The sequence below is a fragment of the Idiotropiscis lumnitzeri genome, chromosome 8, assembly GCF_059441095.1.
Source record: "Idiotropiscis lumnitzeri isolate Australia: NSW breed Sydney's pygmy pipehorse chromosome 8, RoL_Ilum_1.0, whole genome shotgun sequence".
Taxonomy (NCBI): domain Eukaryota; kingdom Metazoa; phylum Chordata; class Actinopteri; order Syngnathiformes; family Syngnathidae; genus Idiotropiscis; species Idiotropiscis lumnitzeri.
In genome coordinates this window covers 22,532,177-22,551,727 of record NC_142398.1, presented here as the reverse complement: position 1 = coordinate 22,551,727, position 19,551 = coordinate 22,532,177, and the positions used below count along the sequence as shown (strand labels likewise).

The following is a 19,551-nucleotide window of genomic DNA, read 5'->3' as shown; positions in this document are numbered from 1 at the left end:
AGGGGCACTGCAAAGGCTACGTTGGTCTGCGACCCAGCACTGCTTTGTGGACCAGGCAGTACCAGTCGCGGGGATACAGCGGTGGTGGGCGGTCAAGGCCTTCTCTGCTGGCCTAACAACCAAAAATCAAGAAATCAGGATCATATTTATGATTTGTTTCTTTTGCGACATCAACTCTCTTCTAATTTTATAGAATTTTAATTCATCTCCATAGGTGATTCTTTAACTTTGACAGCACTAATATATATATATATCATGCGAAAAAGTCTGTTTGCTTTGCGCCTTGTACTCTTGTGCTTCACCGTGAGCTGTAATGAGGTACGTTAATAATGCATTTTCTCTCTCCTTAGCCTCTCATGCTATTTATGTCCACTAGTTAAGCATGCTCTCACACAAGTTGGCACAAATGTCTCTTCTCTTTATTCATGGCGCTACATTAATGCGCAAAATTGCAATGGGGCAAATTAACATTCACATTTATCACATTTAATCCCACCGCCCAAATCATATTTTGGTTGCATTTATGACACATGAAATTGCACTTTAGCAAAAAACAAAACATGCAGTTTTGCATCCGTTCAGCTGCAGGATTTTGGCACAGTGAGATGAAAAAATATAATCTGACTGTTTAGTGCTTTAAAAGGACTTTGGAAGAGTCAACAGTCATGCTGGAGGCTGCGCCAGACTGAGCACAGCAGTGCTTTGAGGGAAATGCTAATGTCAGCATGCAAATATGCAAAGGAGTTTTGTGCTCACATTATCTGCAGATTTTCTGAGCAAAAAAAAAAAGAAGGGCTTGTCTGAGACTTCATCCTTGGAAGTGGCAGAGGCAAAGTGACATTAGATTGGAATGAAATGGCTGACATGAAGGATGCGTCCGATGAGGGAAGGCCGGGGGGCCTCTGGCCTATTTGTGACGACAAACGTGACTTTGATCACATTTCAAGCATCATTCAGAAAGCTCCGACCGTCTAGCGTGTTACGTAACACATAAAAAGTCGGCGCACCAATTTAATCTGGAATTCAAAATGTTATTTTCTTCATTTCTAAATGCAACCTTCTAATTTAAACATATTTCATGTTGAAGGTGACCTTCCAGAATTTGGCTCGCTGTTTCAGAACAGGTGCATGGGGCGCTAGGCATCTGCCAGAAAATGTTAAAAGTTTCACCATGCCACTCGGAAATACCCAGCACCTAATGTCTAATTCATATCTTTCACATTAGGATGATGAGGATGTCTGGATGAACGGGACGGCCGTCTGCGATGTTCCTTGTCATCTTTAACATGCCACTCTGTCACTCTTCCTTGCCTGCATCCATGCGACGCTTCCCTCACTTCTTTCTCCGTGGCCCACTGTGAGATGATCACGAAAATCACTTTTACCAAAACTCACGATCACTGATTATTTTCAGAAGAGGAAGAATTCTTTTGGATTCAATGCTTTTACAATTTGCGTCTGACAAGCGCGCTATTGTAGCGTATAAGATTGTTATAAATGGTAACGCTTATATTATTAACACTCAAAAACATTCCCCCTACACCCCCCCCACAAAAAAACCCACAGACAGTATTGTGGGAGGATCATCAAAGTTGTGTTTTACAATACGTGCACATTTTGCACAACAAACATAATTAGAATTGTTTATTACACTATGAAACAAATTCATAGAACGCTTCGGGTTGAAATTAATGATCGTGCAGTTGTGCGATTACTGCTGATACACCCCCCCCCCTAACAAGAAGAAAACAATTCGCCCCCCCCCCCCCCCCCACCACCCACTCTCCGTCACAACTATAAATAATCGCATTTTCGTTGCAAAACAAACCGACACCGTCGAGTTAATACTCGCTGCGCATATTGGGCAAGGAGAGCGCCACTGCCACCTACTGAAGTCAATGTGCAATTACACTGTATTGTTGTATGGTGGCAAAACAAGCATGTTCCCCAGGTTAAAAAAAAAGTGAAATGAATAAACCCTGTTCATGTTTTATTTTCTAAATGCTGTGGTTTTTCAAAGACATATAAATTGTTGTCATGCTTTTGTTCACTTTCATTTAAAATGCTGCGATGGTGACCATCACACTCCATCCATCTGCTCCTAGTCCGGCCCCTCTGACAAATTTTAGAACCCATTGTGGCCCGCCTATCAAAAAGTTTGCCCACCCCTGCACTAAAGTCATTTCAATCAACGCCCACGCCCACTTTGGTCACATATGGCAAACTTGCATCAACTTGCTTTACTTTCCGACAGGGAATATGCACCACATGCGTCTCAATGTAATTGTGGCCAGCAGAGCAGAATGAGAAAGTGTGCTTGAAGGAACAAATGGAAAGAACAGGAGGAAGATGTCAGGACAGCCGGATGGAGAGCTACAGGGACGCATCGTGAAGAGACGATGCATCGGTGTGTGCTGAATTAACTCCACTTGGCCGGGCTTCTAATTTCAGCTGCTCTTCGCTTTGGGGAAGAAACGAGCCAAGATGATTGGTCCCGCGCAGAGTCAATCATCCTCCGATGAGGTAGGCGGTTCTCTCTCTCTTTTCCTGAGCTTTCGTTGGGCCACTGCACGAGTGCACGAACCTCGAACTGAGCTGGAACAGCTGGCACGCGCAACGCGCGCACTGCTCCTTCTTTTTCCGAGTCAAGCATTTTTATTATTTTTTCTTGTAAGCCGCTATATTTTTGCGTCATGCGCAACTTTTCTGTTGTGTCGTCCACTCATGGGAATGAACAGAATCATGTCATCGTTGGGAGTGTTCGGTGGTTAGTGTAGCATGTTTTGAGCGCTGTTGACATTACAGCAGACGCACGAGCTGTGTTTGCGGTGCTGAAAGGTCCAAAAGGCCGCGAGGAGACGGGACGGGTCCGTCCGAACGTCGCTGGAGCGATGAGGAGGAACAACTACTCGGCTGGAGTCTTCTTACTCGTCTGGAGATTTTCGCTGTTTCTCAGGTGAGACGTCAGCCCAAATAATTGACCGGTTACTGAAGTTGCGGTCAATTTCAAATGGTTTTAAAATACGATTGTCCTCTTAAATTTATATACCTCGGCCGAATTAGAAAGGTGTGTAATCGTTCTTTAAAGAACACAGTTAAGGCACGTTATTTGATTTTAAAGCGTTTCCAAGTCGAGCAATCATTCACCAAAACGCAGCAGTAAAAAAAAAAAAAAAACATCTCCGACTGCTGTTCAGTCATTTTCTAAAATATTTGACGTATTCTGCAAATTATATAAATAGATGCGCACAATTGGATATTTATTATACAAGACGTCGAGTACACTTAACCACACACACACTCTCACACGCGACTTTGGAAAAGGCTGATTTAAAACTGTGATTGCCAATTAAGGTGTGAGGAGAAATCGTGGGTGGAGCAGGAAATTATCCCCCCCAGAAAAAAAAAAAAAAAAAAATATATATATATATATATATATATATATGTGTGTGTATATATATAATTTTTAAACACATTTTTTTTGTCTTTTTTGTTTTTTAACAAAGTGACTTTATCTATCTATGCCAGTGGTGTATATTTTCATGCAGAACAATGAAATGCTCTTCCATTAGATGGCAGGGAAGTTCATTGGAGCTTTATGATATGAGTTTCATTTGTTCCGTGACCTTGCTCTTATTTCAAAACATTTATTTATTTTTATGATCCAATATTTGATGAATATTATGTATGACATGCGACGGATGCAGTTGTATTGTTTCTTGAGTTCAGCTTTTCTAAACACAAACAAAATGTGATCTCGACAAAGTTTGACCATTGAAAGAAGCTAAAAAGAGAGGCTGAAAATCTTGGAAGGTCATGGATGGACACAAAGGCGCAGTTTCACAGACTTATTGTCATTCGACCGAATCTGCCTCAAGTTTGTTGTTCTTGTATGGCGCTCTAGTGTTGAGTCGTCTTTTCTTCTCGGTCCGCATAAGCCGCTTCTCGCCACTATTTTGGCTTTGAAATTGTTCACTTCGGTTAGTCTGCTCTTCGTTTTATGTACGCTTTGTCAATCAACCAAACTTGGCTCAAAGAGAGTGATTTCTGGAGAAGATGTTGATGTTGCTTTCGTGTGCGGCGAGATTGTTGCGACGCTTTTTGTCAGGTGAACCAAAAAGAGTGCCAGGTCAGCAAGACTTCCTGGCGGAAGATTCTCAGTTGGAAGAGGGCAATCTGGGCATTCCTGCTTAAACCGGGAGAGAATCAATGAATGATCAAATCAGAATCATTTTTTTTTCCCTCTCATGCGTAATAATGACGTAAGTGAAACAATAAGAATGTTGCTTTGTGTTTTTGCTCAAACCTTGGGCCGATTTCGTCCGTCGGCAAGTTCTAAACAGCACTTTCTCCTGTTTTTGGATTCATATTTTGCTTTTTAAAAAAAAAAAAAAAAAAAAAGTTTTCCTTGAACCTGTCGTAATATCATTATTGTATCCTTCGAAATATCTGGCAAAAATAGAGAGATGAAATTTTGTGTGTGAGTTTTAGTAGCCGAATAAATACAAAGTTTTGAATTTCAATGCATAGTCGTTTAAATAATTGTGATTTAAAACTCAATAAAAAATCATCGAGAATATTATTTTGGCCATAATCGTCCAGCAAGGACTTTTGACGAGTAAAATTCTTGTGACTGGCGCGATTCGTCAGAAGCTCCAAAATTAACTCAATCCTCCACGAAGAATATGTTGCGCTCATTTTTGGTTTAAATGTTTTCAAAAGCAGAAACGCCTGCCCGCCGCCTTTAATTCTGTCTGCCTTATGGTTCCGTGCCTTTCGGAACAAATCAAAAATCAGAACAAAATCAGCCTTTGTAATTTTTTTTTTTTTTGCGGGTTTGTTAAGAGCAAGCATTTGCATCTTCTCCTCCCGGATTGCACAAAATGAACCGAGCGGCATTATTTCCCGTTTGCCAAGTCGATTGACTACTTGCTAGTTAATAACACCATTCTAGATTTCCATAAAAGCTATTAGTAAAGTGCAAAAGAGGTGTGTGACAAGAGACGTTTTTGCATTGCATGCGTGCACACATTGAGTCGTGTCTCTCTTGAATGTTTTAGTAATGGCGTCTGCTGCCTTTGTCCACCATAAGCTCTTGTAAGCCGCTAGCAACATTTTCAGGTCTTCCTGTCAGGTGACTTCTTTTTTTTTTTTCTGGACAATATGCCAATGAAGTCATCAGAAAAATCGGAGCAATTTTGCTCATCACTGACTTCATTTGAGGAGCAAATTACAAATTTTGTGAAGCCATTTTTGCAGGGACCCGAATAAAGGCTTTTATTAAACAAATAAACCCAAAAAGGTATTGAGTGTCGAACATGAAAATGTAATAAGGGGGGGAGGGGCGGGGTGCGATGCTGAGGGGGGCGCGTGTGACCCTGGAGAAACATGCCTTTTTTTCCCCCCACCGTTCTCCAATAAAGTGTAATTGCACCTCCACTCCAGTAGTTGGCAGTGGCGCTTTCTTTGAATTATTTGGCGCAGCGAGTATTAACTCTACAAAGTCGCTTTGTTTTGCAACAAACTTGTTTTCTTCTTGCTGGGGGTTCGTAACCGAAAATAATTGCGAAGCGCTGAGATGACGTAATCCCTTATTACATTCTTGAGGATTTTCCTTTTCCTTTTTCTTTTCCTCAAAACTGATGTATGTCAAACTTGACAGATAAACACGTTAATCACCGTGAGCCATGTTGCGTTATCGGCCCCCATATACTAATCATGACAATCAAAATGATTCAATAGAATGGCGACTTTATTGTTCCATTTTTTTCGTCCACCTCATTGAGAAATATTTTTTGTGAATTTATACTTTAATGTTTGAAAGCGTCTGCTTTCAGATTTCTAAGTTTCCCAAACGTGTATCAAAGCAAATTTGCCACCTGCAAGCCCAGCAGGTCGAAATTTCAGGTTTTCGTGCCGTCCGAACGAGACCAAAATAAACATGATGCGGCGCGTGACTCACACACTCGTCCGTATGTGCGTTTGCGCGCATGTGTGTGCGCCGACATGGGATCCATCCAGGAAGCGTTTCTGTGTCAGTGCGCTTTTTGGCTGGGGGCAGGGTGAGTGCTTGTCTCACTCCTCGGCTTGATGCTGCTGAAGACATAAATGACATTGAGAACACATTTGGCTGCGTATTTAAACGACATGACTTTCTTCCTCAATGACAAAAGCTATTTTATCTCGCGTGGTTTTCATGACTTCACAAAAATCTCCAAAGGTTCGTAATACTGGACAGGTCATTGTAGCGCCCTCTGAGATGGCGCTCCTCTCCACCGCACAGCTGTTCTTAAATTCAACAACAGCTGTCCGGTCGTGTCACCTCAAAGCAAGACGAAGAGAGCGCAAAGTCAACCATTGTGCTGCGAAAGAATATGACGAGGAAAAGACAAATCCCATGAGGTGTAATTTAAAGCCCTAAAATGCTGAGATCTTGTTCCTTGCGGATGTTCCAGAATGTCTCACTTCCCGAGTCTTGTTTCCTTCAAATTTACGTTATGAAGAGCTTAAATGAGTCCTCCTACGCAAATTCATCAAGGTTATGCTCCGTCAGAGGGAACGCGAGTACCTCCAAAATGCCAACGTAAAGGCTGATGATCCTGAAAAGACTTGTCGTGTGTGTGTGTGTGTGTGTGTGTGTGTGTGTTTGTTTATCAGGCCACTCTTTGCTGTAAGCAGAGATATTTTTGGAAATGTTCTCTCTCGTCACATCCGACGAGCAAAGCAACACAGCAATCTAGTATGGCGTCGGCCCGTGCGGAGATGGAGCCCTCGTGGTGCTCAAGCACCCCTTTTGCCCGCCAGGAGGAAATTGGAAAACTTTTTTTTTCATCCAAATTTGAAAAACGAAATATGACCCCCGTCTGCCACCGTGCTGATTTGCATGAGCCGCCCACAATCTGCTCCCTTCTCCTCTTCCTCCACTCAGCTTTCATGCAGAAAAACGCCAAACGGCAGCCTGGGGTGCAAAATGAACAAGACGTTACGTCGGGGCAAAAACTCAAGATCAATGTGTATCGTGATCCACAAGTGATGGATATCGACAGAAAATGACTTGCCTGATCTGAGCCGCTTCTCCTCACGAAGGTCGCGGGGGGGTGGAACCTTTGCCGGCTGTCTTCGGGCAGTCGAACCCCGAACTGGTTGCCGGACAATCGCACGGCACGCCAAGACGAACGCGCTCACACCTCGGGACAATTTCGAGTGTCCCATCAACCTGCCGTGCGTGCTTTTGGAATGTGGGAGGAAACCGGAGTACCCGGAGAAAAGCCACGCAGGCACGTGAAGAACATGCAAACTCCACACAGGAATCCAACCTTGCATTTCTTCATTTTTTTTTTCTTCTCTTCTTTTCATCAAAGTCTTCATGTTCAAATCGTGCACAATTCCATTTGACAGTGACTTACAATAATATTCCTTCATATTCAATTGTCAGCTTTTTGGTGATCACTGCAGTGTTTTAAAGTTGCTTATTTTGGATGTAAAAAGCCAATTGTTGACTTTTTTTTTTTTTTTGCATACGTTTGGTCGCTTCAACAGCGTCGGCCGGTGTAAGGAGGTCGACCTCGCTGCAAGAACACGACAGGTCCCAATGTCTCCATCGGACTTTCTGGACAAACTGATGGGGAGGACTTCGGGATATGATGCCAGAATAAGACCAAACTTTAAAGGTATCACCTCACAAAGCTGATGTTTTTTGTTTTTATTTGTTATCTTTGCAAAAATAAGCTGCTTCCGTGCAAAGGAACAAAGTGTCTTTGTTTCTAGATTCAAATATTTGATTGCAATTCTCATTAAAAAGCCCCTTTTGGAATCAACAAGAAGGTGCACACAAACTGAAGTCAATGAAGAGGAGTGAAAAGAAATTCTCAATTCTGAGGACCCAAAATATGACCAACACGCAATTTGCTTACAAATTGAATCATTTTGGTCGGTGCCATCTTAGCCTGTCGCTCCCGTATCCTTTTTGAGATAATTGCACCCGAATGACGTGTCCGACCATGAATATTACATCACGGCCATCTCATATTTCCGATTCTCCCTTTGCAGGTCCTCCGGTCAATGTCTCCTGTAACATTTTCATCAACAGCTTTGGTTCCATTGCTGAAACCACCATGGTATGTACGCAATAAGGAACAGTAGGAAGAGGAAATGAATGTCATCATTACATTGTTCATTTCATTCAATATAAGTACAATAAAAACACATTCAGACGTACATGACTAGAGAGAGAGAGAGAGAGAGAGAGAGAGCGTTTATGTTTAGGGTTAGGGTGGAGTGTGTCAGGCCAAGCAGAGAAGGCCTTGACCGTCCGCCACAAACGTTTGATTTATTTATTTTTGTCTTAATGACAGCTCCTTTCAGGGGGTTTTGCAAGAGGCTCTCCACTTTCTCTTTGTCATGTGTCGTCAACGGCATTTGTTGAAGAAGCTGTTTTTCTTTCTTTTGTTTTTGGGGAGAGTCTTTCTTGGCCTTGTCAACGCACAAGAGTCCAAAGATAAAGATGTCCTTTATTAGTCCCACAATGGGGAAATTTGAGTCGATGTGTCCGACTAGATCTCGAAGCTGTGGAGTGATTTGAAAAGTTGTGAGCGGCATATGGCCAATCAAAGGAGAACCGCTTATGAGGGGAAGTAAAAGGGTCAAGGCAAACACGGCGAGCTTTTGATCGACAGTTCATACTTGAAAGCGTTCCGGCGAGCGCAACGCCGAGTAACATACGCAGTCCGTATGTTACTTTGGGATGAAGTTCTTGGTCTCCTCTTCACCTTCTGTCTTATGATCCGCCCACTATTCGTTTTCTCACGACCAAACCGGACGTGACCTCAACACATCGCTGACACGTTCAGTTATGATTTACTGTTGCGCGAGAAGCAACTTTTGCGAGCATCATCACATTTGCAATTGGACTATTTCAATAAAGTCAATATTAACTGACCAAAAGTGTAAAAAATAAGACAGTGCCTTGTTTTGGGATACCATTTGTGGAGGTCAAGAGATTAAAGGTTAATATTAAATATGGAATGTAAATCACACACGCGCGCGCGCACACCCCCACGCGCACGCACACACGCGCGCGCACACAGAAGGCTTAGAGCCAGGTTGACTCACTGTAGTCTGCACACGCTATCCATGTTAAACAGATTTGCTGCTGTTAGACTCGCTTTTATTCAATCGCTCACGCAATCCCTCTTAATCCATCCTCTCTGTGTGTGTGTGTGTGCGCGCGCGCGTGTGTCCGTGCGCGTGTGTGTGTGAGCGGAGCACAAAGGGCGAAATTACAATGCCGCGGCTTTTGTCTGAAGAGCAGAACAGTTCAAGTAAAAACACGTACACGTTTGTTGATGTGTTGCTCACGATAACTGCGAGTGAATAACTGAAGTTAGTAGCAGGAAGTCTGTATGACAAAAAAAATAAACTAAATATTTTGACGCGCCGGAAAATAATGTCAATGTCAGCTGTCTGCAGTTTAAGCACTCAAATTTAGATTTTGAAGATTATATTTGGATAACTTGTGTTCTTGTTGCCCCCACATTTTATTAGGATCAAGATCATTAAAAAAAAGTCACGTGACCACATTGTAACTCTTCTCTTTGCTAAAAAAACAAAATGCTTGTTTCTGCACCTCTCTCGCTCTCGCTGCCCAAAATCGGCCAAATTGAGGATCATGACCATTCCGATCATTCCTCGGCGATGCGCGTCGTGTACCACGTGTCCTCAAAGATCAAATCCAACTTTCTGCAGCAGCGATAATTAAGAAACGATTCCATTGTGAAGGAATCGCCTTACGACGTTCACATCAAAAGCCACGAGAGGAATCGAAGAAATTCAATGACAGAGAGTGAAGGTTTTTTTTTTTAATGAGGCACATCAGAGAAGTGCAGCTCAGTAAACGGAATTGACGTGGCGTCATCGTTAAGATCTAATTGTTCAAATTGTATCCATAGAAGTGATTCCACTTAACGTCAAATGAATAAAAAGTGAGCCCAAAATTGGCTACGAACTTAATTGCGATGTGAAAGTTGATGATCTTCGAACGGGGCACGCTCAGGATTGCGCCCTGAATTTATTTTGTGCGTTCTGTGAGGACCGCGTGCAAAAAGATGCATTTAGCACTCAATTTGTCAAAACGGGATTTTATGTCCTTACATGAAATGACGTGAAATTCAGCATGCAATTTTGGAGCTTCTGGAAAATGTAAGGGCTGATTTGGAGCCAGTCACTTCTTCCCACTCTGCATTTCCTTTCGTCTCCGCCATTTCAGTCCATTGTGACGCTCGACTGCTGCTGGCCTTGTTTTTTTCCCCAAAGCAGTTTTTCGGGTGCGCTATTCCAAGTTTGAAATTCAATATCGTGCAGGCTGGCCGAGTACGAGGACGAGTTCAATCAGACAAAATGCGGCTCTTCTGCCGTCGTTGGCTTCACTCAAATTATTGGAGCGCTATATTTCTTTGATGTAACTCAGTCATCTGTTTGTTTGAGCTCACATGCGCTCACAAAAGTTCTCTAAAAACGCTCTTTTAAATAAGGTGGCTGACTTGACTTCATGAGATCTTGTCACGACGCAAAAGTTGCTTATCAAAACAAAATGGCGGGAGCAGTGAAGTCAATAACGCCAATAAGCATGAAGGTCAGTTTAACGAAATCGAATCGAATCGATTTTTGGAAAGTTTAATCGACACAACGGCCGTATTTGTGATGGCATTTTGCTTGCACCTCCGCTGACGAAATTGCTGGTCGGCTTGCGAGGTGCGGTCTCTCTGAGTCGTGCGTGTGTGTTCTTTTCAAGCTTAGGTCGTTGCATTCTAATAGTTCACCAGCAGATGGCACTACATTCAACACACTGCACCTTGAAGCACTTTTACACCTTGCGCCTTCCGTTAGCGCGAACACACAGTGAGATGAAATGCATCTCGGGTTACGCTCGAGCCGTTTGCGACCATGACGACAGCTTTACGATAGCGACAGGTGACAGGCAGTCTCGCTGGGCGGCATTTCGTCCTCCATTGTCTGACGGCAGAAACTCAAGATAAGTGAATGAGAAAACGAGCTGCTACTTTTCATGCCGAGTCATTTTTGGCTTGTGTTTCGCCACCGGGCGAGTCAACCTGGCTTTGTCGTTGCCGTGGGAGCCACCAAGAGTTTGGGGCTCTCAAAAGCTCATTAGTCAATCATTTGTATTCCATCGTCTTGAGTTACATCGCAATCAAAGTCATTTTTATGTCAACATCCAAGTGAGAATTGCTGAGAGGGAGTTGCTCGATTCATTTTTTTTTTTTTAATTTTTGAAGCCAATTTGCGATGGCGTTTGGTGTTATGTGTTTGTTTTTTTTAAAATTTTTTTTACATGAGCTGAAGAACAATTCTAGCTTCTATCTCATAAAAGTCCACCCATGAAAATCTCACTGAAATTAACGTGAGTAAATCGAATTAAATGCAATTTCATGTCAAACACATGAAGAAAAGTATTCAAATAATCAAATATATGGATGGACATTTTAAAAAGTTGTGGCATTGTCTCCATAATCGCTCCTTTGTGTCTTAGGACTATCGCGTGAACATCTTCCTTCGTCAACAGTGGAATGATCCCAGGCTTGCCTATGCCGAATATCCCGATGACTCTTTGGACTTGGACCCCTCCATGTTAGACTCCATTTGGAAACCAGATCTGTTCTTCGCTAACGAAAAGGGTGCACACTTCCATGAGGTTACGACGGACAACAAGTTGCTGCGCATTTTCAAGAACGGAAACGTTTTATACTCGATAAGGTGGGTCCCAGAAGATCGGAGAAAAGCTCAGGCAGACCCTCAAGAACCTCGCGGTTCCAGCTAAGAAAGTGAACGACGTAGAAACTAAGATACGAGGCTAAAACTTGAACAGGATTTTTTCCGAGTTTTTATAATTGATAGAAAGAGCGTTATTCTTGAAAACCTAAAAAAAGTACAAGAATGCAGGTGTTAGCATGCTACTGTGATTGACGGGCTAACTTAGTGTTGATTTTCTTTCGGAAAAAAATATAAATACGAAATATAATTTATTCTTATTTTTGTTTTGCAGTTGAATAAATCCGGTTCATGTTTTTCACTTCACCACTTTCTTGTGCACTTTCAGACTGACGTTAACGCTCTCGTGTCCCATGGATCTGAAAAACTTCCCCATGGATGTTCAGACGTGCATTATGCAGTTAGAAAGCTGTAAGTAGTCCATGCAAACACAAAGACGCCAATTGCAAGTCATCGCAATCGTACGCGACTTTTTGGGATGACTCGGAAGGGCTTTGTGTTCCCTGTCGTGACCTCGGCCTCCGCCGTCTTTTGGATTTTCTTTTCTTTTTCCGTTTTGGTCGTGGGAGGCTGTCAGTGCACAGACTCTTTTAATGGACTTATTTGCACACACGCGCGCGATAGAACCTTAAGAAACAAGACCAACGACATCTTTTTGTGTAATTGCTTTAGGCATGTAGCAGCTTTTACCAGCTGTTCCGCTTTTTAAAAAAAATGTGCCATCGAGCACCGGCTCACTGCAGTTTTTTTTTTTTTAAAGCTTTCACCTTTTGCAGAGCTCGGTGGTCTCTTTTCCGACTCTTTACCATTTTTAATCTTTCTCAAGCAGGGTCATCGTGGTCAGCGCATCATCATTTAAATGATTATCTCCGTATAAACAGCCCGTCGTGTTTCATCTGCGGCTGTCAACGGAATGAAAAGAATGACTTTGCTCATCGCTGTAAGCGCGACATTCAACGTACATGTTGACGGAGACTCCATGTTTAGCTTAGTGAGTGAGTGAGGGATTTTTCTTTCGCTTTCGATGAGCAGCCGGACCTCAACTAAAAACGAAACGTTGCAAACCTTTGCCTTTTTTTGTGAACGTTCTCCTTGATCAGAATCAGTTTTTTCAACTTTGTTTTTAATCAAACACTTTTATTATCCGATTTACGTTCAAACTGCACACACATCTTAATCCAATGCTTTAAAAAAAAAAATCAAAAAAATGTTGAATACTTTTGGTGCATGTATGTGTGATTTTTTTGTTGTTGTTGTTGTTGATCAAGAACATGATCCTTTTGGTCATGAATTTTTCAAGCCTGCACTAATGTAAGAAAAAAAATGTTAATCTCCAAAAATGGTGATTTTGCCCGTAGACAACCACAATGCCGCTAAAATCAAATATAATTTCATCATAAAGGATATCTGTAATTTATCCCTATTTTCAAATTGACGCTGTTATATGAAGAATAATAATGGATGAAATGATTTTGAATGGAACTCCATTTTGACATTTTTTTTGCTGCACACAAGAGAAGCGGATCACACGCATGCAGATATAAAAACGGAGTGATGGGCGAGCTCCTTTGAATCAAAATAATTTGCCATGTGTTTTACGCGTCGCCTTTTACAGTCGGTTACACCATGAACGACCTGATCTTTGAGTGGCAGGAGAATGGACCGGTCCAAGTGGCCGAAGGATTGACGCTCCCGCAGTTCATCCTTAAAGATGAATCCGACCTCAGATACTGTACCAAGCACTATAACACGGGTAACACACACACACACACACACACACACACAAAATGTGTTTTGTCATCTCACCTGGTTGGGGTGGGATCGTGAAAAAGTCACAAAGTAACCTTCTTGCGGGACATACTTTCAAGACCCGCCTGCTAAATAGAAAGAACATTAGAAAGATCATTTCAATATTATTTCAATAGCTGTGCTTATTAAAACACACTTCCTGTGAAGCACGTCTCCCGATGTACAGAATATCGATAAAAGATTTATTTGAATAACGTGGGCTAATGGTCCAAAGCTGCTGATGTTTGTACAAATTTGTTTTTATGGCTACATTTATCTCTCGTGTTGGACACCAAATGTTGATGGCCGTGCTTTGCTGTGGTTTTGCGATGTTGCAGGTAAATTTACTTGCATTGAAGTGCGGTTCCACTTGGAGCGTCAGATGGGCTACTACCTGATCCAAATGTACATCCCGTCCCTGCTGATTGTTATTCTGTCCTGGGTGTCCTTTTGGATTAACATGGATGCGGCCCCGGCCAGAGTGGCACTCGGCATCACCACTGTCCTCACAATGACAACGCAGAGCTCGGGCTCCAGAACTTCGCTGCCAAAGGTCGGTTGGGGAGCAATTTGGGCTTCCCGCTTTTCTTTTGCTTGCCTTTTGGTTCAGGTGCGTCACGCTCCTCTTAACAGCCCAAAAAACAATTTGCCTTCCTCGGAGCAAGCGCATGCGATGATGTCGTCAGTCAGCTCAGATGAACAAATGTACGCAAATCAATTATTAAAGGCAACGACTCTCGTTGCCGTGCGTGAGCCGCTCAACGCGATGACACCACAGGAGTGTTGATTTATTCACTTGGATTGCTGCACCAACACTGACAACGCTGCAAAAGCCACCGCTCAATCGGGAATAGAATTACGTACGCAGAAATCATCGAGGATTGATTTCATTTGAACTTTCTTTCCACTTTCGACGGTGAGATGGCGAGAGAGGGGGTTCCACCACGTCGCCACGGGCCGACAAAATGCGCTCTGTAGTGTGTCTCCTCCTTGACTTGAGCCTGTGCAGCATGCGCACGGGAACAGCCACAGTTTCGGGGTGCTCCACCCACATCGCGTTCCTGGCACGAGAGAGCCTAAATGACAGATTTGAGCGCACGGGAAAATGAGATCATTCGGCCCATTGTCATGACGCGTAATGGCTTTCTCTTTGGAAAGAGCCGGGCCCTCAAATTATATGACAGTTTGCATTTTTTTGTTTGTTTGTTTTGTGCCTGCTTGCGGTGAAAATGAAGACTGTCATGGTTGTAGATTGAGTTGCCGTTGTCTTTTCAAAGAATGGAGTCCGATGTCGAGCATGCGTTGATGAAGCGCACTTGTGCATGTGTTGTGTGCGAGAGAAAGAGCCCTTCGGTCATCTTCTGGTATCTTGCATGCATGAGGAAAAATCAGACATGGAGCACTTTGTTACGTAAGCCTTAACACGCCCATTTCCATAAAAGTACGTGTGTGTGTTTCGGCGGAAGGAGGTTGCTCGTGTTCTCGGTGCCAAACAGAGCTTTGCACTCCACTATGTTATGCATGTCTGAATATGGCATCTTTTCATTCAAAATGAGGTCACATGCTGTGACACCGCAGTCATTCGTTGCACAAAAAAAGTCCCTCCCACCTTCAAATAACCTATGAAAAGCTTTGCGCGCCAGAATTTGACGTTTGACAACAAAGGCTCACGTGAGCTTTTGAATGAATTTGAATGTCCACAAATTCCTTGATTTCTTGTCTGGCAGGTCTCCTATGTGAAGGCCATCGACATCTGGATGGCGGTGTGTCTTCTGTTTGTCTTCTCTGCACTCTTGGAATATGCTGCCGTCAATTTTGTTTCAAGGCAACATAAAGAGCTGCTGAGATTCAGGCGACATCCCAAGAAGAGCAAGGTACTCGGAGATACTTGTGGGATAAAAAAATAAATGGAGGATTTTTCAATGGACGATGATTTGAGATTTTGAGGCTACCCCCTAGTGGTGATATGCGAGTACTGCAGCAATATGAGATGGGATGGGATGTGTCTGGTCTTGTGACGGAGCATGTTTAAATTTCTGTGTTAGTGCACGGCTTTGCATGGCTTCATCACTGTAATTGTGTTTTTTTGTTGTAGTTTTTTTTTGTCTATACAAGATGAGCTTGATATTGGTGCATGATGTGAATCTTTTGTATGCCGAGAGCATTCAGCATTCAGTCAACATGCAGATTTATTTCACATTTACTGCTGTTAACATGTTTACTTCTTTTCAATGTATTGAAAAAGTGCTGAAAAATATATTTATCCCCCCCCCCACACTGGAATTAGAAATACAAAAGCTATTCCATTTTCGATAAAACCACTTATTCGTGCTGAACAAAAAAAAGCTTAGAAAGTTGAATCTAACAGCAAGAAAATTAATTTTTTCAAGCATTTTTTTTTTATATTTCTTTGCGAAAATATCGTTTAAAATTAACAACACGAAATGATGAACTGCTCGTAGATGCCTTGACGAAAATGATTTGAAGCGAGGAAGAACACAAAAACCAAAAAAAAAATACCAGACCTCGTTGTCTTCTTCAATTTCTTCATTTTATGTCCGTCACGAACAGACGACCATTTTTAGGACGGAGGACGAGAACTTTTTAAAAAAGGACGGACAAAGCAAGCGAGCAGGACAAGTCTCAAGTGTTTTTTTTTTTTTTGCTAAAATGCAAAAGACGCTTTAAACGAAGAAGGACGGAGGACAATTATTCTTATGATTAAGGATGGAGGGACGATGACCGAAGCGTGCCCAAGTCGAGGCCTGAGGACCGACTGGCCCATCTCTGAAAAGTATAAAATATGCAAAAGATTACAATTGAAATTTGATCAACTTTTAGTTCCCAATTTTTCCAACATTTTGTTTGCAACTATTCCCACTCCAATAAAATATCACTCAAAAATACCCGTAATGTTCTGCACGTTGACTGAACGAGTGAGTCGCCCAAAGTTGGTGTTTGTTTTGGATGTTTTTGCCCTTTTGGTTTCTCTCCGTTGATGACTGGTGCGCATGCTGTCGACCGGTAGAACGGTGGAGGTGCAGTTGATGCCGATGAGCTAGCTGAATCCCTCCATCGTGTTAACATTGACAACGGCCTCAAGGCATCCGACCCGCTCTATGGATCAATGAGCAACATCTTCAGCGGCAACTACCGGGTAATGAATGGCACAAGTGTGTCGGCATGTCGCTGCATGTGCATGGAGCAAAATGCAAACTTTGTCTTGTGCGTCTTCACCACCATTCTGCCTGTCAATAAGAGGAGACGTGGACTGGGCGCAGTCAGAGGAAGGTGTTTGGGACAGAAAAAATTTGAAGGCTGTCAGATTTTCTACAATATGTTTCAAATATTTGAAATGTTGCACTTCATCTTTTTTGGTCGTGTATTTCTATAAATACCATAATTTACGGACTATAAGGTGAACCTGCAACTCCTTTTTTGGGGGAAAAAATGATATACAAGCCTATATGCCGAAACACCAAGCTCCCAATCTAAGAAAATTGCAGAGTTGAGAGGAGGTTCGTCGCAGGTGATGCGGCATGACACCTTCTTGTGACTCACTTCAAGTCAGCGACGTTGAGAAGTCGCGTGCGAGCGAAATGAATCTAGTTGCATATCGTCTTCCCAAAGCCTAGAAAATCAAGTGCGTGGGAATTTTGCCCTTTTTGGCAGAAACAACGACGTGTGCACGCTGAGCAAATCAGATTTCACGTCCGTTTGCGTGATGATTCATTCAAGTGCGCCCGAAGAGTCAGGAAAAATGACTGCTGACTGCTGCGTAAAAAGCAAGAATACAAACGCTTTGAATTTGCCCTGATTCGATAAATGAAAGCGAAAAATAAAGCGGGGCTTTCCGACATTTTTACAATCTTCAATCTTTTGAAACGTGTTCTTTTAAGAAAAGTTGCGAATGTCGCGTTAGGTTCTACGATTGACGCGTTTCCTCATCAGGAATGCAAGCAGGCTTGTTTCGAGAAGCTTCAATTTGTTTTGGATCGAGAAAAAAAAACATGCTAAAATATTGAAAAAATAATTGATTATTTTCGGGGTAAAACTTTGATTATATAACTTTTCTTACGTACGTTTTAATTGTTAAATGTATTTTTTTTTCTCCATCACTCAAATGTGAATTGTTGCTGTTTGGATGAAATACGAAATAAGTTGTGACTCTTAACGTTGATGAATTTCCGTTAATTATTTATGGCCTTGTCTTTGGAATTGGAAAATCCAAAAGTCGTCCGGCAAAACGCAACGGATCGTGTTTGACTTTGAAGGTTGCGCCGCATTGCCCTTTTATTGGAAACATTTTCAATCAATTATTTTGATATTTGCCTAATATGTCGCTTACCGCAATTTCTAAGTGCAGGCAGCTCCCGAAAGAAGTCTCATGAAATTTGTGCTGCCGCCTTCTGCCCACCAGGAAGGGGAAGTGACGTCGCCCGCCGCCGTCACCTCCACGCCGAGCAACAGCAAAGACTCCAAGGCCACCACGAACAATACCGTCACTGCACCGAACACTCAAGGAGGCCCGGCAAACACTGCCCCGAATCCGCCGGCCGTCCCGTCGGGAGGAGGAAAAAGCACCGAGGAGATGAGGAAGTTATTTATCGATCGGGCCAAAAAGATTGACACGGTGTCCAGGGCCGGTTTCCCTCTGGCCTTCCTGTTTTTCAATATCTTCTACTGGGTTCTTTACAAAATACTTCGCCATGAAGATTTCCATCAACCATAGAGGAGGACCCGCCGTGTGTGCGTTCTTGGATCGCCCGCGCGCTCACACAAAAGAGATGCAAACACACACGAGAGGACATGTTTTGTCACGTTAACTTTGTTTATTATGACCTGCCACTTGTGACCTCACATCGCCCCAAAGTCGCCACCGACGTATTTTGTAGACGTACACGAAGAAACAAGTACACACTGATTTGGTCGTGTTGAAGACAATTTGGCATGACTCAGACCACGACGCGTTTAGAAGGAAGAAATCGAGATCCGTGGTGGAATTTTCAATGCCGCTCCCAAAGTAGCGCCGACGTCGTTTCTGGGATTTATATTGTTCCATCTCCAGAACGTTCAACTCACTTGTGCTTATATGAAGTGTACACCTAAAACAAAAGAAATGACCTCGTCCAAATAGTGGCACGGAAAGTCGAATACGATTTGGCTCAATTTGTGTGAGCGGACGTCAGACGCGTTGGAGTTTCTTTTCATAATTTTGACAACGAGCATCAAAGCCACTTCATCATATTTCATTCAATTTAATTTGCGGTTATCGCAAGCTCAGTCTGAATTTAATGCTAGTCGCCGCTGACATTGTCTTTTTTCCAGGCCGACGAAGAGCAGTGAAGATCCTCCCGTCATGCGTGGATGCCTCCGTTTTTTTTTTTTCATGCGAGATGTGAGCGTGCTCATCTAGAGGGAATGAGAGCGGACACTTTGATTGCGTTGATTGATTATGTTGGCTCTGTTGACGCCCAGAATGGTGAAAAAGACTTTTTAATTACGCTGACTTGCACGTGGATTTACCAAATGAGCAATTGCTAAGTAACCAACACAACTCGAAACGGGCGGCAGCAGCACAGAACTCAAACTCGCACGAATGAACGAAACAGCTCAACAACGACAAAGACGAGTGGACACCAGCACTTGGGGAAAAAAATAAAACGGCACCTTCCTTCCTCTTCCAAAAGTTTTTATGGCTAATGATTGCAAACAGGTGCATCAAGGAAGCTCCGCCCACCAACACTTCCGAAGGTGCCAGAGGAGCAAATAAAATTGAACGGGAGCAGGAAAAACGCAAATAAAAAGAAAGCAGGACGCATATTAGTGGATGGATGAATGAATTCAAATTACATTCAATCTTTATACTTCCCGCAGCAGTAAAAGCACATCAGAAGTTTGAATTTCTCAGAATTATCTAGTTTTATTTAAAAAAAAAAAAAACATTCTGATGTATTTTTTAAAATGTAGCAATATATT

The 19,551-nt window shown here is 42.6% G+C and overlaps 1 protein-coding gene across 2 annotated transcripts; it reads left to right on the top strand.

Annotated features, from left to right (window-relative positions):
• The first annotated feature begins 2,572 nt into the window (after positions 1–2,572).
• Positions 2,573–18,688, top strand: LOC148332824 (glycine receptor subunit alphaZ1-like). 2 transcript variants are annotated; one of them, XM_088303547.1, is made up of 10 exons: positions 2,573–2,956; positions 7,540–7,670; positions 8,050–8,117; positions 11,546–11,769; positions 12,113–12,195; positions 13,400–13,537; positions 13,911–14,125; positions 15,300–15,446; positions 16,601–16,729; positions 17,993–18,688. In XM_088303547.1, the coding sequence occupies exons 1-10, from the start codon at positions 2,892–2,894 to the stop codon at positions 18,302–18,304; spliced, it is 1,512 nt and encodes a 503-aa protein (XP_088159673.1). In that variant the 5' UTR covers positions 2,573–2,891; the 3' UTR covers positions 18,305–18,688. The 2 variants fall into 2 exon arrangements, with proteins under 2 accessions (XP_088159673.1, XP_088159674.1); XM_088303548.1 differs by lacking the exon at positions 16,601–16,729.
• Positions 18,689–19,551: the final 863 nt, after the last annotated feature.

Coding starts and splice junctions, on each gene's coding strand:
- LOC148332824 (XM_088303547.1), top strand. CDS start 2,892: ATGAGGAGGAACAACTACTCGGCTGGAGTCTTCTTACTCGTCTGGAGA. Junction 13,538..13,910: donor TACCAAGCACTATAACACGG/GTAACACACACA, acceptor GCGATGTTGCAG/GTAAATTTACTTGCATTGAA. Junction 15,447..16,600: donor GACATCCCAAGAAGAGCAAG/GTACTCGGAGAT, acceptor GTCGACCGGTAG/AACGGTGGAGGTGCAGTTGA.